The sequence below is a fragment of the Anabrus simplex genome, chromosome 1 (assembly GCF_040414725.1).
Source record: "Anabrus simplex isolate iqAnaSimp1 chromosome 1, ASM4041472v1, whole genome shotgun sequence".
Lineage (NCBI taxonomy): Eukaryota > Metazoa > Arthropoda > Insecta > Orthoptera > Tettigoniidae > Anabrus > Anabrus simplex.
In genome coordinates, this window is record NC_090265.1 from 1,047,632,056 (window position 1) to 1,047,644,958 (window position 12,903).

The 12,903-nt window shown below is 36.9% G+C and overlaps 1 protein-coding gene across 7 annotated transcripts in view; it reads right to left on the reverse strand.

The window, feature by feature from the left end:
- Window positions 1–355: 355 nt before the first annotated feature.
- The window catches only part of LOC136857940 (macro domain-containing protein PG1779), a 207,761-nt gene continuing 195,213 nt past the window's right edge, over window positions 356–12,903 (reverse strand). For all 7 annotated transcript variants that reach the window (XM_067137056.2, XM_067137059.2, XM_067137055.2 and 4 more), the window contains one exon: window positions 356–1,169. In XM_067137056.2, the coding sequence (XP_066993157.2) occupies window positions 1,083–1,169 (87 nt within the window). In that variant the 3' untranslated portion in view covers window positions 356–1,082. The remainder of the gene's footprint in view (window positions 1,170–12,903) is intronic.

Consider the following 12,903-nt stretch of genomic DNA (forward strand, 5'->3'; position numbering starts at 1 on the left):
GCAACCAAATCCAAATACGTCCTATTGTTTCGATCTCACCACAGTCTGGAAGACTACAATGGGTTGTGTTTGGGCATCGGCATCTTTCATTTGAACAGTCAGTTTTCTTGTAGACTTGAGCAGTATTGTGTCATGTTCTTAAATCATTAAATTCTAGTATGAAATAAGAAAGCAAAGAATGCCACAAGAGCTTATTTTGACTTTTTAAAAATAAACTCTAATTTTCAGAAAAAACATGCTAATTTTTCCAGTCCCTACCAATCAACCAGGGAGCTGGACATAGGATATAGTGATTATGTAGTATTAGATCAGGTAATTTTGGCTTTATGGAAGAATTCAACGTACAACACATATCTCAATTTCAGCAACTCATGTTTTGACTAAAACTTTGCTATGTAAACATGGACAAATACAGTAAATGACTAAAACCTTGGAAAGAAAATAATCAATTGCTTATTCTTTCTTTACAAAAATTACAAAGTTATAAATGATGACCTGTACAAAATGCTTCCTTTCACAACATGATTTATAGTACTGTATTAGTAGTAATATTGAAATGTTATTTTCCTGACGTTAAGCATTTTACATACATTTGTGAAACATTCTTCACAAAAATATCTCAATGAAAAACTGAATATTTTCAATTCTGTACCAAGCATTTAGAGGCAAACTCAGTATCAGAGTAAGTAACTTGTCACTTCACATCACATGGGTAAACTAATGTCTATGACAGGCACATTATTTACCTTTATAATACGTGTAGCAGTATATACCAAAGATATGCCAAATTATACCACACATTAATTCATGAGACACAACAACTAATCTTACACATTCTTGAACCTTCAACTTAGAAAAATACATGTGAGGGGAGAAGGGTAAATAATGAGCTCATTTATTATTCTCACAAAATGTTCAGAAGACAGTGACAGCCATACAATTTATATGTTAATTAATCTCAAAGAAAGAAAGAAAGAAAGAAAGAAAGAAAGAAAGAAAGAAAGAAAGAAAGAAAGAAAGAAAGAAAGAAGAGGAAAACAATGTGTTATATTAAATAGGATGTAACAACTATAGTTTTAATTTTATTCTACAGGAAAGTACACCTGCATCAGATTCTGATAAATTTTTACATCTTCAGCCAGGAACAGACAAAAGATGACACGATCAACCTGAAAGAAATACATCATTCATATAATATATACAGGCACTCACTCAAAAACAAGTAAAATGTTTTGCAAAGAAAATTATTTTAAATACGTTAAAATAAATAGGTAATAATTCGTTCACATACAGTACTACATAACTGAAGAATACATTCCGTTATGAATGATTAAAGAGTACCGACACAATTTTATATGGAATTTATTCCTCACACTGATATAGCATTTTACTTTTTGACAAACAAAAGTGACTGGTTGAAAATTATTTACACTATGCCAATAAAAGGGTGCACTTCTATGCTTTTAGGATAAGTTTAAATGATAACATTCTCCAAAAACTGACCTAAACACTCCTTGTCACATTCCTAACATAACAGGTACTAATACTACTCAGCATATTGTATTGGACAAAATAATGTATGTTAAGGAATAAGGCAAGAAATATTTTATTATGAAAATCCACAGCACAGGATAAGGTATATAAAATTTGATTCAGCAAACATCATTTCAACCATCCAACATTGATGATACAGATGTTGATTTCCATAGGGAACCTGAAATATTTGTCCCGAATGAGTAAATTTATAATAGTTAGTCCCAAATTCGCATATCCCAATAATATTGCAATTCAAGTCCCTGACATAATTTTGACAGAAGGAATTTTTTTGAGAAACTGTTGTACATAACTTATTTTTCAGCATTTAAGGGCACTTTTATTCTCTGTCCCACGTAGTAGGAATATTATTGGCAATCAACTAGCTGTAAAAATCATATAACCACAGTTCAGTTGAGAACTGTAGTGCAGATACAGTATATTATATAGTATCTTGCCTGCTATATTCATGCGTATCTTTTGTGTGTATCTATTAGAGCATAGTAAGATAAAGTAGCACTAATAATGATCTGTCTAAGCATTTAGCTTTGTTGATAATCTTTGAGTAGTTCTTACAAATTTTAAACTTGCTATTTTCATTTCTGTTTGTGCTTAGTGAGAACATATTGTAATTAGGATACATCTGAACGTAGTTTAAAATTATTGTAGTGTACTGTTGTATAGTACTAGAAATTCGAGTGCTTATTCTATTATTGTAATTAGGATAGGATTAACTGCATTTTAGAAATGTGTAATTCTTGTGTATTCCTTTTGGTATTCAGTAATTAACGCCGGTTTTTATCCTGTCAGAGTGTTGTAGGATAAAAATATAGTATGACTATGTTTAGTAGTATTGTCGTGTAGCAGTATATTCATTTCCTTATTGTTGGGCGATCCTTGTGTACTATCCGAGACAATATTACTTTCCTTTCATTTTCTTGCATGTAATAAGTTGTTTTATTTTTCCTTTTGTTTTTATTTTTCCATAAAGAATGGCTAAGGAGTGCAAGAACTGTAGGTATGGTCAGGAATTAAGGAGTACGAGGAAGGAGTTGGAGAGTTTGAGGGAAATAATTAGTATTCTCTCAGAAGACAAGACAAAGGTAGGCCTCCCTCAAACAATTTACATAATACAGTAAGAGTAAAAGAGGGGTGGGAAGAAAAGGGGGAAATTGTAGAAGACAGGTGGTATAATGTTTTAAGGGGAAGGAGATTGCAGGCTAAGGGCTTTATTCAGGATCAGAATTCAGGACAGAAATCAGTACGAGTTGACACAGGTGTAGAATATATTGGAAGTGGATTTTATTTATAAACCTTTTTAAGTAGTACTTACTGTATGATCTGATGTGTTGTGATAGAATATTTTATTTGTATTCCATGTAACTACCTAACCTGTACAGTGAAAATATTTTTGTAACATATTATATTTGTAACTAGTAGATTACATTTCTATATTTACTGGAACAGTCCAGAAAGTTGTGATACAAAATTTGAACAGGGTGTGTTGGCTTTTGTTAGTTACGCATTCGAGAAATATGTTCTCACTATTCTGGAAATGGAAGGATTGCGATCATTTGTGTTCGAGAAAATGGTTCAAAGATTGCGACCGCTGAAAGAGTTGTGATTGGTCAATCCGGGCAAGCTCCTTTGTTCTGATTGGCTACTCCAAGGCCAGAGTTCCCTTTAAAAGGGGCTAGGCAGCATTTTGTAAGAGGTCTTAAATCTCTGAGCCGCCTTGGTCTTGGCCTGCCGAAGTTTTTGAAGTCGTGAACGTCTCCTCGGTACCCGCATGGGCTGCCTTGGGGTAAGCGCTGTTGCTTTCTGTCCGGTTTTAAGTTCCATTTAGTTTTCGTTGGTGTATCACCAGACTTTGCCCTAATTGGCACTCTGTTAATCAGATGTGAAAAACAAGTTTTGATATCACTCTAAAATGTAATAGTGTTCTGTGCTTCCTCTTACCTTCAATATTGTATTTGTGGAATTTGTTTTGTACTGAGATGTATTTACTTAACTCTTTGAACTTATAGCAAAGCTCTTGTCTAGGAACACCTAAAACTATATTTGTCAAAGAATGTGTATGTCGTGCGTAGTGTGTGTCTAGATTTGGTGTACTGGCAAATTTGTTTCGGAAGTTAATCTGTATTGCCGATTTTGTAAATAATATTTTGAAAACAAGAGAACACTGTTGCCTTTTCGGAAAACCGCAACCTTTGCACCTCCATGGCCCTTGGTAAGGTTTCCCAGTTTCCTTTCCACTTTCCTGGTTTATTATCATCAAGTTGCCCCTACTGATATTTACCAGTGTTGATATCGGCGGAGTTTCGCGTAGTTCATCAGATGTCTTATTGTGTGTGTGTAGTGTTTTAGGTACCGTGTAATTGCACTTACTTTCCTCTCTTTAACTGTATTTGGTGTAGCCACTGAAGTGCCGGTTACACGAGTCACTGCTGGTAGAACAACATAGGGGAAATGAGGAACAGGGAACTGTTGCTCAGAAGTGTGGATGTAGGAGGAAGGGAAATGGTAGGGAAGGGAAATTTAGAGTAGAGGATAGGAAAAGTCAGGTGGAACAGGGTCATGAAGGGAGAAAAGGTGGGAGGAAGTAGCTTCTGCAGCTGACAGGAAAGAGGGGAGGGGATGAAACGAGGTGGGTAGGGTTGAGGCTCAGGTCATGGGGGATTCCACAGTGGAGAAAGTGTGTGGAGGAAAGGGAACCAGGGTAGAGTGTTATTCAGGAATTAGGTTGAGGCAGATGTTGAGGAAAGTAGAAGAGAAGGAGGAGTGAAAGGAGAAGATGATAGTGTTTCACATTAGTACCAATAACGTAAGGCAAGCAGGTATACGTACCAACGTAGTTGGGGATATGTGTGGGATCTGGTAAATGCAGCACAGGTGAGATTTAAGGAAGCAGAGATTGTTATCAGTGGAATACTCTGTAGGAGGGATACTGACTGGAAGGTGATTGGGGATTTAAATGAGACTATGAAGTGGGTATGTGGGAAAATGGGAGTTAGATTTCTAGATCCTAATGGGTGGGTAGGATATAGGGATCTGGGCTCAGATAGCCTTCACTTCAACTTCAGTGGTATGTGTAAGTTAGGAAATTTGTTCAGAAGGGTTAAAGGGAGGTACATTCAAGGAAACAGGGTGGTCTGGGGAGTGGTTATAAGGGTACAGGGATTTGGAAGTCAAATAGAGGTGTCATAAAAATGTTAGTGTTGAACTGTAGAAGTATTGTAAAGAAAGGAACAGAATTAAGTAATTTAAGAGATATATACAGTACTTACCAGATATTGTAATAGGAGTTGAATCATGGCTGAGAAATGATATAATGCATGCAGAAATTTTCTCATGGAACTGGAGTGTGTATTGTAGAGATAGAATTGGAATGGTAGGAGGGAGAGTATTCATTCTGGTGAAAGAAGACTTAGTAAGCTACGAAAAAGTTAAAGATGAGAAACATGAAATTCTAGGTGTAAGGCTCATTTCTAAAGATAATAGGCAACTTGATGTCTTTGGAGTGGACACACCGGGAAAGGGTAGCACTGACGCTGATTCAGTATTATTTGATAAGATAATCAGCTATGTGGGAAACGACATGGACAGGAATGTGATTGTAGCGGGAGATCTCAATTTACCAATTGTCAATTGGGAAGGTAATATGAACGACAGGAACATGACCAACAAATGGCAAATAAGTTCATATGGGAACGACAGCTGATTCAGAAAGTGGTGGAACCAACTAGAGGGAAGAATATTCTGGACGTGGTGCTGGTAAAACCAGATGAGCTCTAATAGAGAAACTGAAGTAAAAGATGGTATTAGCGATCACGAAGCTGTTTTTGTCGTAGTTGAAAATAAATGTGATAGAAAGGAAGGTCTTAAAAGTAGGACTATTAGGCGGTACCATATGGCTGACAAAACAGGCATGAGGGAGTTTAAAAAAAGTAACTATGATCGGTGAAAAATGGTAAATAAAAATGTAAACAGACTCTAGGATGGGTTTAAAGCAATTGTTGAGGAATGTGAAAACAGGTTTGTACCTTTAAAGGTGGTAAGGAATGGTAAAGACCCACTATATTATAAGTAGAGATAGGAATTTGCCTATTTATTCCTGTGTTCAAAAACGTAGGCTTTTGAGATATAAAAACATTTTAGGGTCTTTTTTGCTAGATTTTGTTGGTTTTATTGTGCCAAATGCCTATTTTGGGGGTTTGTGCCTATTTGGATTATTATTGCCTACTTGATGCTTTTTGACTGTACAGTACTTTAACCAAGCCGATTTTCTTCCAGTGCATTATATTGTAACTGGTGTACTCGACAGAATTATCTCCTCATTTCTCAATATATGTTTACCCCACGAACAAACATAAGAATTCTCGGAAGTCACCAGAAATAGTTCTCGGGAAATTTCTTTAGGAGAAACAAGGAACACTTTGACCTCAAAGCTTTCAACACCTCCAACCTCCTAAGACATATGCAAGTACCAATCAACATCGAACTATGTTGCTCAACCCATATCCCCCATACCTCCCTCTTGATGCAAACTGTTGTACGTGTACGCTTTATCTACAAAACCTGTTGTGATTTATGTGAAAATGCTCAAAGAAAAATCGCCAAAGTCCTACTGACTGAAGCAGTGCATCACAGGGGATCCAAATTTCACTACGGATGGAAGAGTAGTCTTCTGCCAAGCTCGCTGTAAGGAGGTAAATTCGTTTGTTCCTTTTATCTTTTTTGTGATTGAGAACTACCACTGCATTTCATTGTAGCATTTATAGGTCTATTTTATGTATTGTGGCAAGTTGTTTTGTTGCAATGCTGTATTAGTCGTGAACTTTCATAAATAATTTATATTACTAAATGTAAATAATAATTTAATTACTAAATGAGGAGTTAGAACGCCGGTGGGGTAATTTGAACTGTGATTCATTTGCTGTGAAAATGGAGATTTATAACTGAAATATAATTTTTTTAAAAATCGTGAGCAACTCTCACCAGTGCTATGTGTGGGCTCTAGTGAACTCTATTAGGCTTTCGTCAAGCCCTCGCGAAACATAGGTTGCAGATCTAATGTGGCGCAGCTAGACATGCAACATGGCATGGTTCGGACGATGTTACAGTGTGTTTTACAAGGCTGGTAAGACAATACTTACAAGACCAGGCCAGTGAACAGACTGTTGGTCTGGATTGGTGAGGTCCGGTTAGTAACCATTCTGCTGGAGGCAAGCAAAGAGAGCCTGGGGGTGTGTAAGCTCCCAAGTTAGGGCCGTGAAGCGGCCAACAAGACTCTAGCGTCTCTAGTATCCGCTAGAGTCTTGCTAAATTGTGACAAAAAGTAAGGTTATGGGCGCACGCCACGACAATTTCAAATTATGCGGGTTTTCTAATTTTCAACGAGGGTGGCAGCCTTGTGGACACACAGGATGCAGGATTTATTGCAGTCAACAGAAAAGAGCCTTCATGATAGCTGACCCAGATGACCAAATCCAGCGAATAGCAACAAATACAATGTTCACAAATCTGAGATTTACAGTGCCTCCATTTAAATTGTTCTATATAAGAAAGAATACTTGGTGGTCCTTGGCAAGCATAAAGGAACAATCTCTCTTCTACACTACTCAGATATTGTTTAAAGTCATTTCTTTTTTCCCAGTAAACACGACAAGATACTGTCAAATTACTGTATAGTATAACTGAAAAATCCTTGAGGACATATTTCCATGTAAATTTCAAATTCCCATGTTCCTACTTTAAAGTTTTGTATTTCTGGAAACATCAACTCTAATAGTCCTTTCGTTTTCTTTTTTTAAGAAACAAATGCATGATATATACTAAGCAATACTGCCAATTAGCCCAATTCTAGAAATTTAAGATATAGGAACATTGTAATTTAAGTCAATTTGATTATTTTTCAGATCAAATGTGAAAATAAAATACCACAGAGATCAACATGGAAATACTGCAATGCATCTGACACGAGCACAGAAAGCTGTATAAATGCAGCCTTTCTACCAGTCCACTGTGAACAGCGACCAACAACAATTTTCTTCAGACCTATGCACTGCAATGGTGTGAACTAATATCCCCCTGCATAAACTGGACCATCTTCAAACTTCAACAAGCTACTGGGAGCAGTGAACGAGTTGAAGAAGAGTGACATACCCCTGGTGGAGTCATTTAGGATTGTGGAAGAAGGTGGGGTAAAGTTTTAATAAAACCTCTGGGAAGGTAGCCGGCGTCAGCGAAAAATTCGATAGGGTCCTGCAACGGAATCTAGGATGGAAAGCGATGATAAAATTAGGCAGAGTGCTACGACGTGAGGTTGATGAAATAATTGAACTAAAACCAGATGAAGTGGCTTCATTGAAGTTTTGCCCAACCACATCATGTGATGTTGAGAGATATTTCTCTCAGTACGAAAACATTCTGCATGAGAGGAGAACACAACTATTACCAGAAAACATTGAAAATCTGCTTGTTGTAAATTCCTTTTATAGTAATTGAGTGTGTTATTAAAATTTTTTTCATGCCTATTTTACATGTTAGTGCCTATGTACGTGCCTATTTTGGCTAATTTAAGAGCCTATATGCCTGCCTATTTTAACTGTTTTTAGTGCATATAATCCTCATCTCTAATTATAACAGAGAACTAAAAAGACTAAGAAGGAGGTGCAGATTGGAAAGAAATAGAGTTAGAAAAGGCTGTGGAAGTACGGAGAAATTGAGGGAACTTACAAGGAAATTGAATCTAGCAAAGAAGTCAGCTAAGGATAACATGGCAAGTATAATTGGCAGTCGTATACATTTTAGTGATAAATGGACGGGTATGTATGGTATGTATAGGTACTTTACGACAGGAACAGGTTCCAAGAAGGACATCCAGGAATAATTAATGAAAAAGGGGTGTGTATGCGATCAGTCAGCAGTATGTAAAGATTGTTGGTTACAAGGATAATGTCCAAGTACAGGAGGTGGCTAATATTAAAGAAGTATTACAATTTACCTACGATAACATCATCATTTACAATAAGATACAAAAGTTGAAAACTAGAAAAGTGGCTGGAATTGATAAGATTTCTGGGGATATAGTACCACATCTGAAGTACTTATCTGATTATTGTTTGCATGAAGGAGCTATACCAAATGAATGCAGAGTTGCTATAGTAGCCCCTGTGTATAAAGGAAAGGGTGATAGACATAAAGCTGAAAATTACAGGCTAGTCAATTTGACATGCATTGCATGTAAGCTTTGGGAAAGCATTCTTTCTGATTATATTAAGACATATTTGAGAAATTAATAACTGGTTCGATAGAAGCCAGTTCGGGAAAAAGTTATTCAACTGAAGCTCAACTAGTAGGATTCCAGCAAGATATAGCAAATATCTTGGATTCAGGTCAAATGGACTGTATCGCAATTGACCTGTCTTAAGGCATTTGACAGGGTGGATCATGAGAGACTACTGGCAAAAATGAGTGCAAATGGACTAGACAAAAGAGTGACTGAATAGGTGGCTATATTTCTAGAAAATAGATATCTGAGAATTAGAGTAGGCAAAGCTTTATCTGACCCTGTAATAATACTTAAGAGGGGAATTCCTAAAGGTAGTATTATTGGACCTTTATGTTTTCTTATATATATATATATAAATGATATGAGTTAAGAAGTGGAATCAGAGATAAGGCTTTCTGCGGATGATGTTACTCTGTATAGAGTAATAAATAATTTACAAGATTGTGAGCATCTGCAAAATGACCTCTATAATGTTGTGAGATGGACAGTGGACAATGGTATGATGATAAACGGGATTAAAAGTCAGGTTGTGAGTTTCATAAATAGGAAAACTCTTCTCAGTTTTAATTACTGCATTGATGGGCTCAAAGTTCCTTATAGGAATCATTGTAAGTATCTAGGTGTTAATATAAGGAAAGATCTTCACTGGGGTAATCACATAAATGGGATTGTAAATAAAAGGTACAGATCTTTGCACATCGTTATGAGGGTGTTTAGGGGCTGTAGTAAGGATGTAAAGGAGAGGGCATATAAATCTCTGGTAAGACCCCCAACTAGAGTATGGTTTCAGTCTATGGGACCCTCACCAGGATTACTTGATTCAAGAACTGGAAAAAATCCAAAGAGAAGCAGCTCAATTTGTTGTGGGTATTTTCTGACAAAAGAGTAGCGTTACAAAAATGTTGCAAAGTTTGGACTTGGAAGACTTGGGAGAAAGGAGATGAGCTGCTCGACTGATCGGTAGGTACCAATATAAATGGTCGGTTTTTGGACATTATAAATTTTCCAGCTAACTCATTCCTGGTTGCCAGTGTTTCACCCCAGTGTGCTAAGTTGGGCTCTTCAGTTGGTAAATAGCACACCCACCAAGACGCATGGCTAGTGCACATCGTAGAGGCCAGTGATTAGGAGCCACCGGCAGTGCCAACGCACTTTGAGAGACTAACTGTATGTTCCGAGTTGTCAGTGGAGAGATGGCGTGGAATGACAATAGTAGACGAATAAGTCTGAATGGTGTCTTTAAAAGTAGGAAAGATAACAATATGAAGATAACGTTGGAATTCAAGAGTACAAATTGGGTCAAATATTCGTGTGTAGGAAGGAGAGTTAAGGAATGGAAAAACATATCAAGGCAGATGTTCAATAAATTTCCAATTTCTTTGCAATCATTTAAGAAAAGGCTAGGAAAACAACAGATAGGGAATCTGCCACCTGGGCGACTGCCCTAAATGCAAATCAGTAGCAACTGATTGATCACATTACTGGTCGTCACTGCAGGTGACTAAGGCTGATTTTGCCCTCTTCACAGAAGTCGTCTTATTTTCTTGCTCAAAACACTTCCTTTCTGAATTGACTTCAGAGTTACAAGTTTATCCAAGGTCTTGTCGAAGAGAGATGACCTGAACTGTGTTCTTGTTTTTCTGACCGAACTGAACATCCTCTTACACTCTGCATTACTATGCTGAACGGACAAAATGGAAAGAATCACTTCACACAATTTGTCATATTAGAGTACCCCACCACCAGTGCTCACTGCACATCAATCCTCTCTTCTATCTGAAGACATGTCACATCCTCAAGTTGGAAATTGAAAAATTGGGAATATAGAGCATCCAATTCCTCATAAAAATTGTCTTGTGTGTTGGTTAGAATGCTAGGAAATTTATCTACATAAAACTTAATTTTAGAAAATAATGTCTAGCACTCTGTATGTCATTAGTAGTGAACACTATCACAATATAATTTAACGGTACGGTGCTTTAAACAGCATTTGTCAGCAAATGAATGCCAATCATTCAAATACCAAACAATAAGAAGCAATGTGAAGGTAAATAGACAGCAGCCATTTTCTGGACTCAAGTTTCAGAATGCTAGTGGAGAAAACCAAATGTGTAACGTCATGAAACAAGAGTCTATTATTGCTCTAATGTTTACAAAATAAAATACAGGATGCCTGCTGTCTATAAGGGTAATTAAGCATTCTCTATTTCACTAACTCCACACATAGCGTCACTAAAATGTGTGCATGTGATTGGCTGTAGGTCCAATAATGGACTGACAAATATGCAAAAAATGGTCAAATTAATGAATGAGGGACATAAAAATTTTGAACATAGTAAACAGGAGTGGATACACCTGCTAAAGCAACATTTTATATATATTTAGTGCATTTGAGATTGGGACTTATATAATTCAACGTTATATATGAGAAAACGTGTTACTGAGGAATGTACTAATTTTTTTTTTGCTATTTGTTTTACGTCGTACTGACACAGATAGGTCTTATGGCAACGATGGGATAGGAAAGGCCTAGGAATGGGAAGGAAGCGGCCGTGGACTTAATTAAGGTACAGCATTTGCATGGTGTGAAAATGGTAAACCACGGAAAACCATCTTCAGGGCTGCCGACAGTGGGGTTCGAACCCACTATCTCCCGATTACTGGATACTGGCCGCACTTTATAGGGAATCTGCCGCCTCTGTGACAGCGCTAGATGCAGGGAAGAAAAATATATAAAATGTTATAATTCAGGTATAATAATAAATAAACTTAATAATAAATAAGGCCCGGCTTCATCAACACATGTTAAATATATACTAACAAGTAGTTAGTTAATACGGAGTTAAAAATTTAACATCTTGTTAGGTTTCTTGTGTTTCATCAAACTTTTCTTGTGAAATATTAACTAATCAACTGTTAACTCTACCAATATTGTGAACTGGTACGAATCAAGGAGGCAGTGGTACGAACATGCTGTTTTACAGTGTGCTCTGATGCGCTTTTGTTTGAGCTGTAAAATATGGCGCGTAAAATGAAACGGAATCGTATTCTAATTTTCCCTCCTTCGAAAAAGAGTTGTTAATTAGTTAATAAATATATATAAGTTATTGAGTGCAAGCGCAAAGATGGCTTGACGATAAAAGAAAAGGACGAGGTGTGGGAGAAAGTCCGCGAGGGTTTCAATGGGGTTAACAGATACTTTTTAAGCGGGTGTCCACTGTCACCTAACAAAATCACTTCGTTAATTGTCCCACTTCAAACTGTGCTCCGATATGGGAGTTATTAAATATTGTATTGTCGTGTGCAGAACCAGACCACCTAGCAAGTATATTCCTGATTTGGAGGTTAGGCTCACTAATCACCTGAACATTAACATTAACAGAGAAATATCCCTTCTGATTACGATATATTTCGGCCCAACTGCCTCCAGGTGATTGGATTCTTATATGTGTGCAATCTGCTGCACCTACAACAAACACCAGGAAAACGGCTTATTTCATAGAAGTTGCGGATAATTTGCTGACGCTCTTCTACTGAGGGGAATGTTATATACCTCCTCCTCATGGATGCTATTTCTGCAGATACTCGACAAACAACTCTATTAACAGTGGCTTTAGAAATTCCAGCATTGTCTCCGACCATTATGTGAAAAGAACCAGTAGTAAAAAATCGTAATATTATCAGTACCTGCAATATTGGAGAAAGAGGTACTGTAAGTTTCTCTTCGTAGGATATTCCAACCTCACTCGAATTTCGTCAACAACCTTAGCAACGACTATTTTCGATAACCTGTATCTATGAAGAAATTCCGCATCCGTCAAATTTTCAAAGTCATTACGTCGCTGAACTCTTCTTCGATCAGGATTGTTTTGTAAAAGATCTAAATAGAGCAATTCCGCATCGAAAGCGAGATTCGCAGCAGCCATTTTGGAACAGGTTGCTAAATGCTAATGTTAGCCATTTAACATTGGAAATGGCTGATTTTTACTTTAATACGCAGTTTAACATTTGTTCATGTTAACAGTTGTTGATGAAACGCGAATCTTGTGTTAAAATGATTCAACACCTAGTTAAGT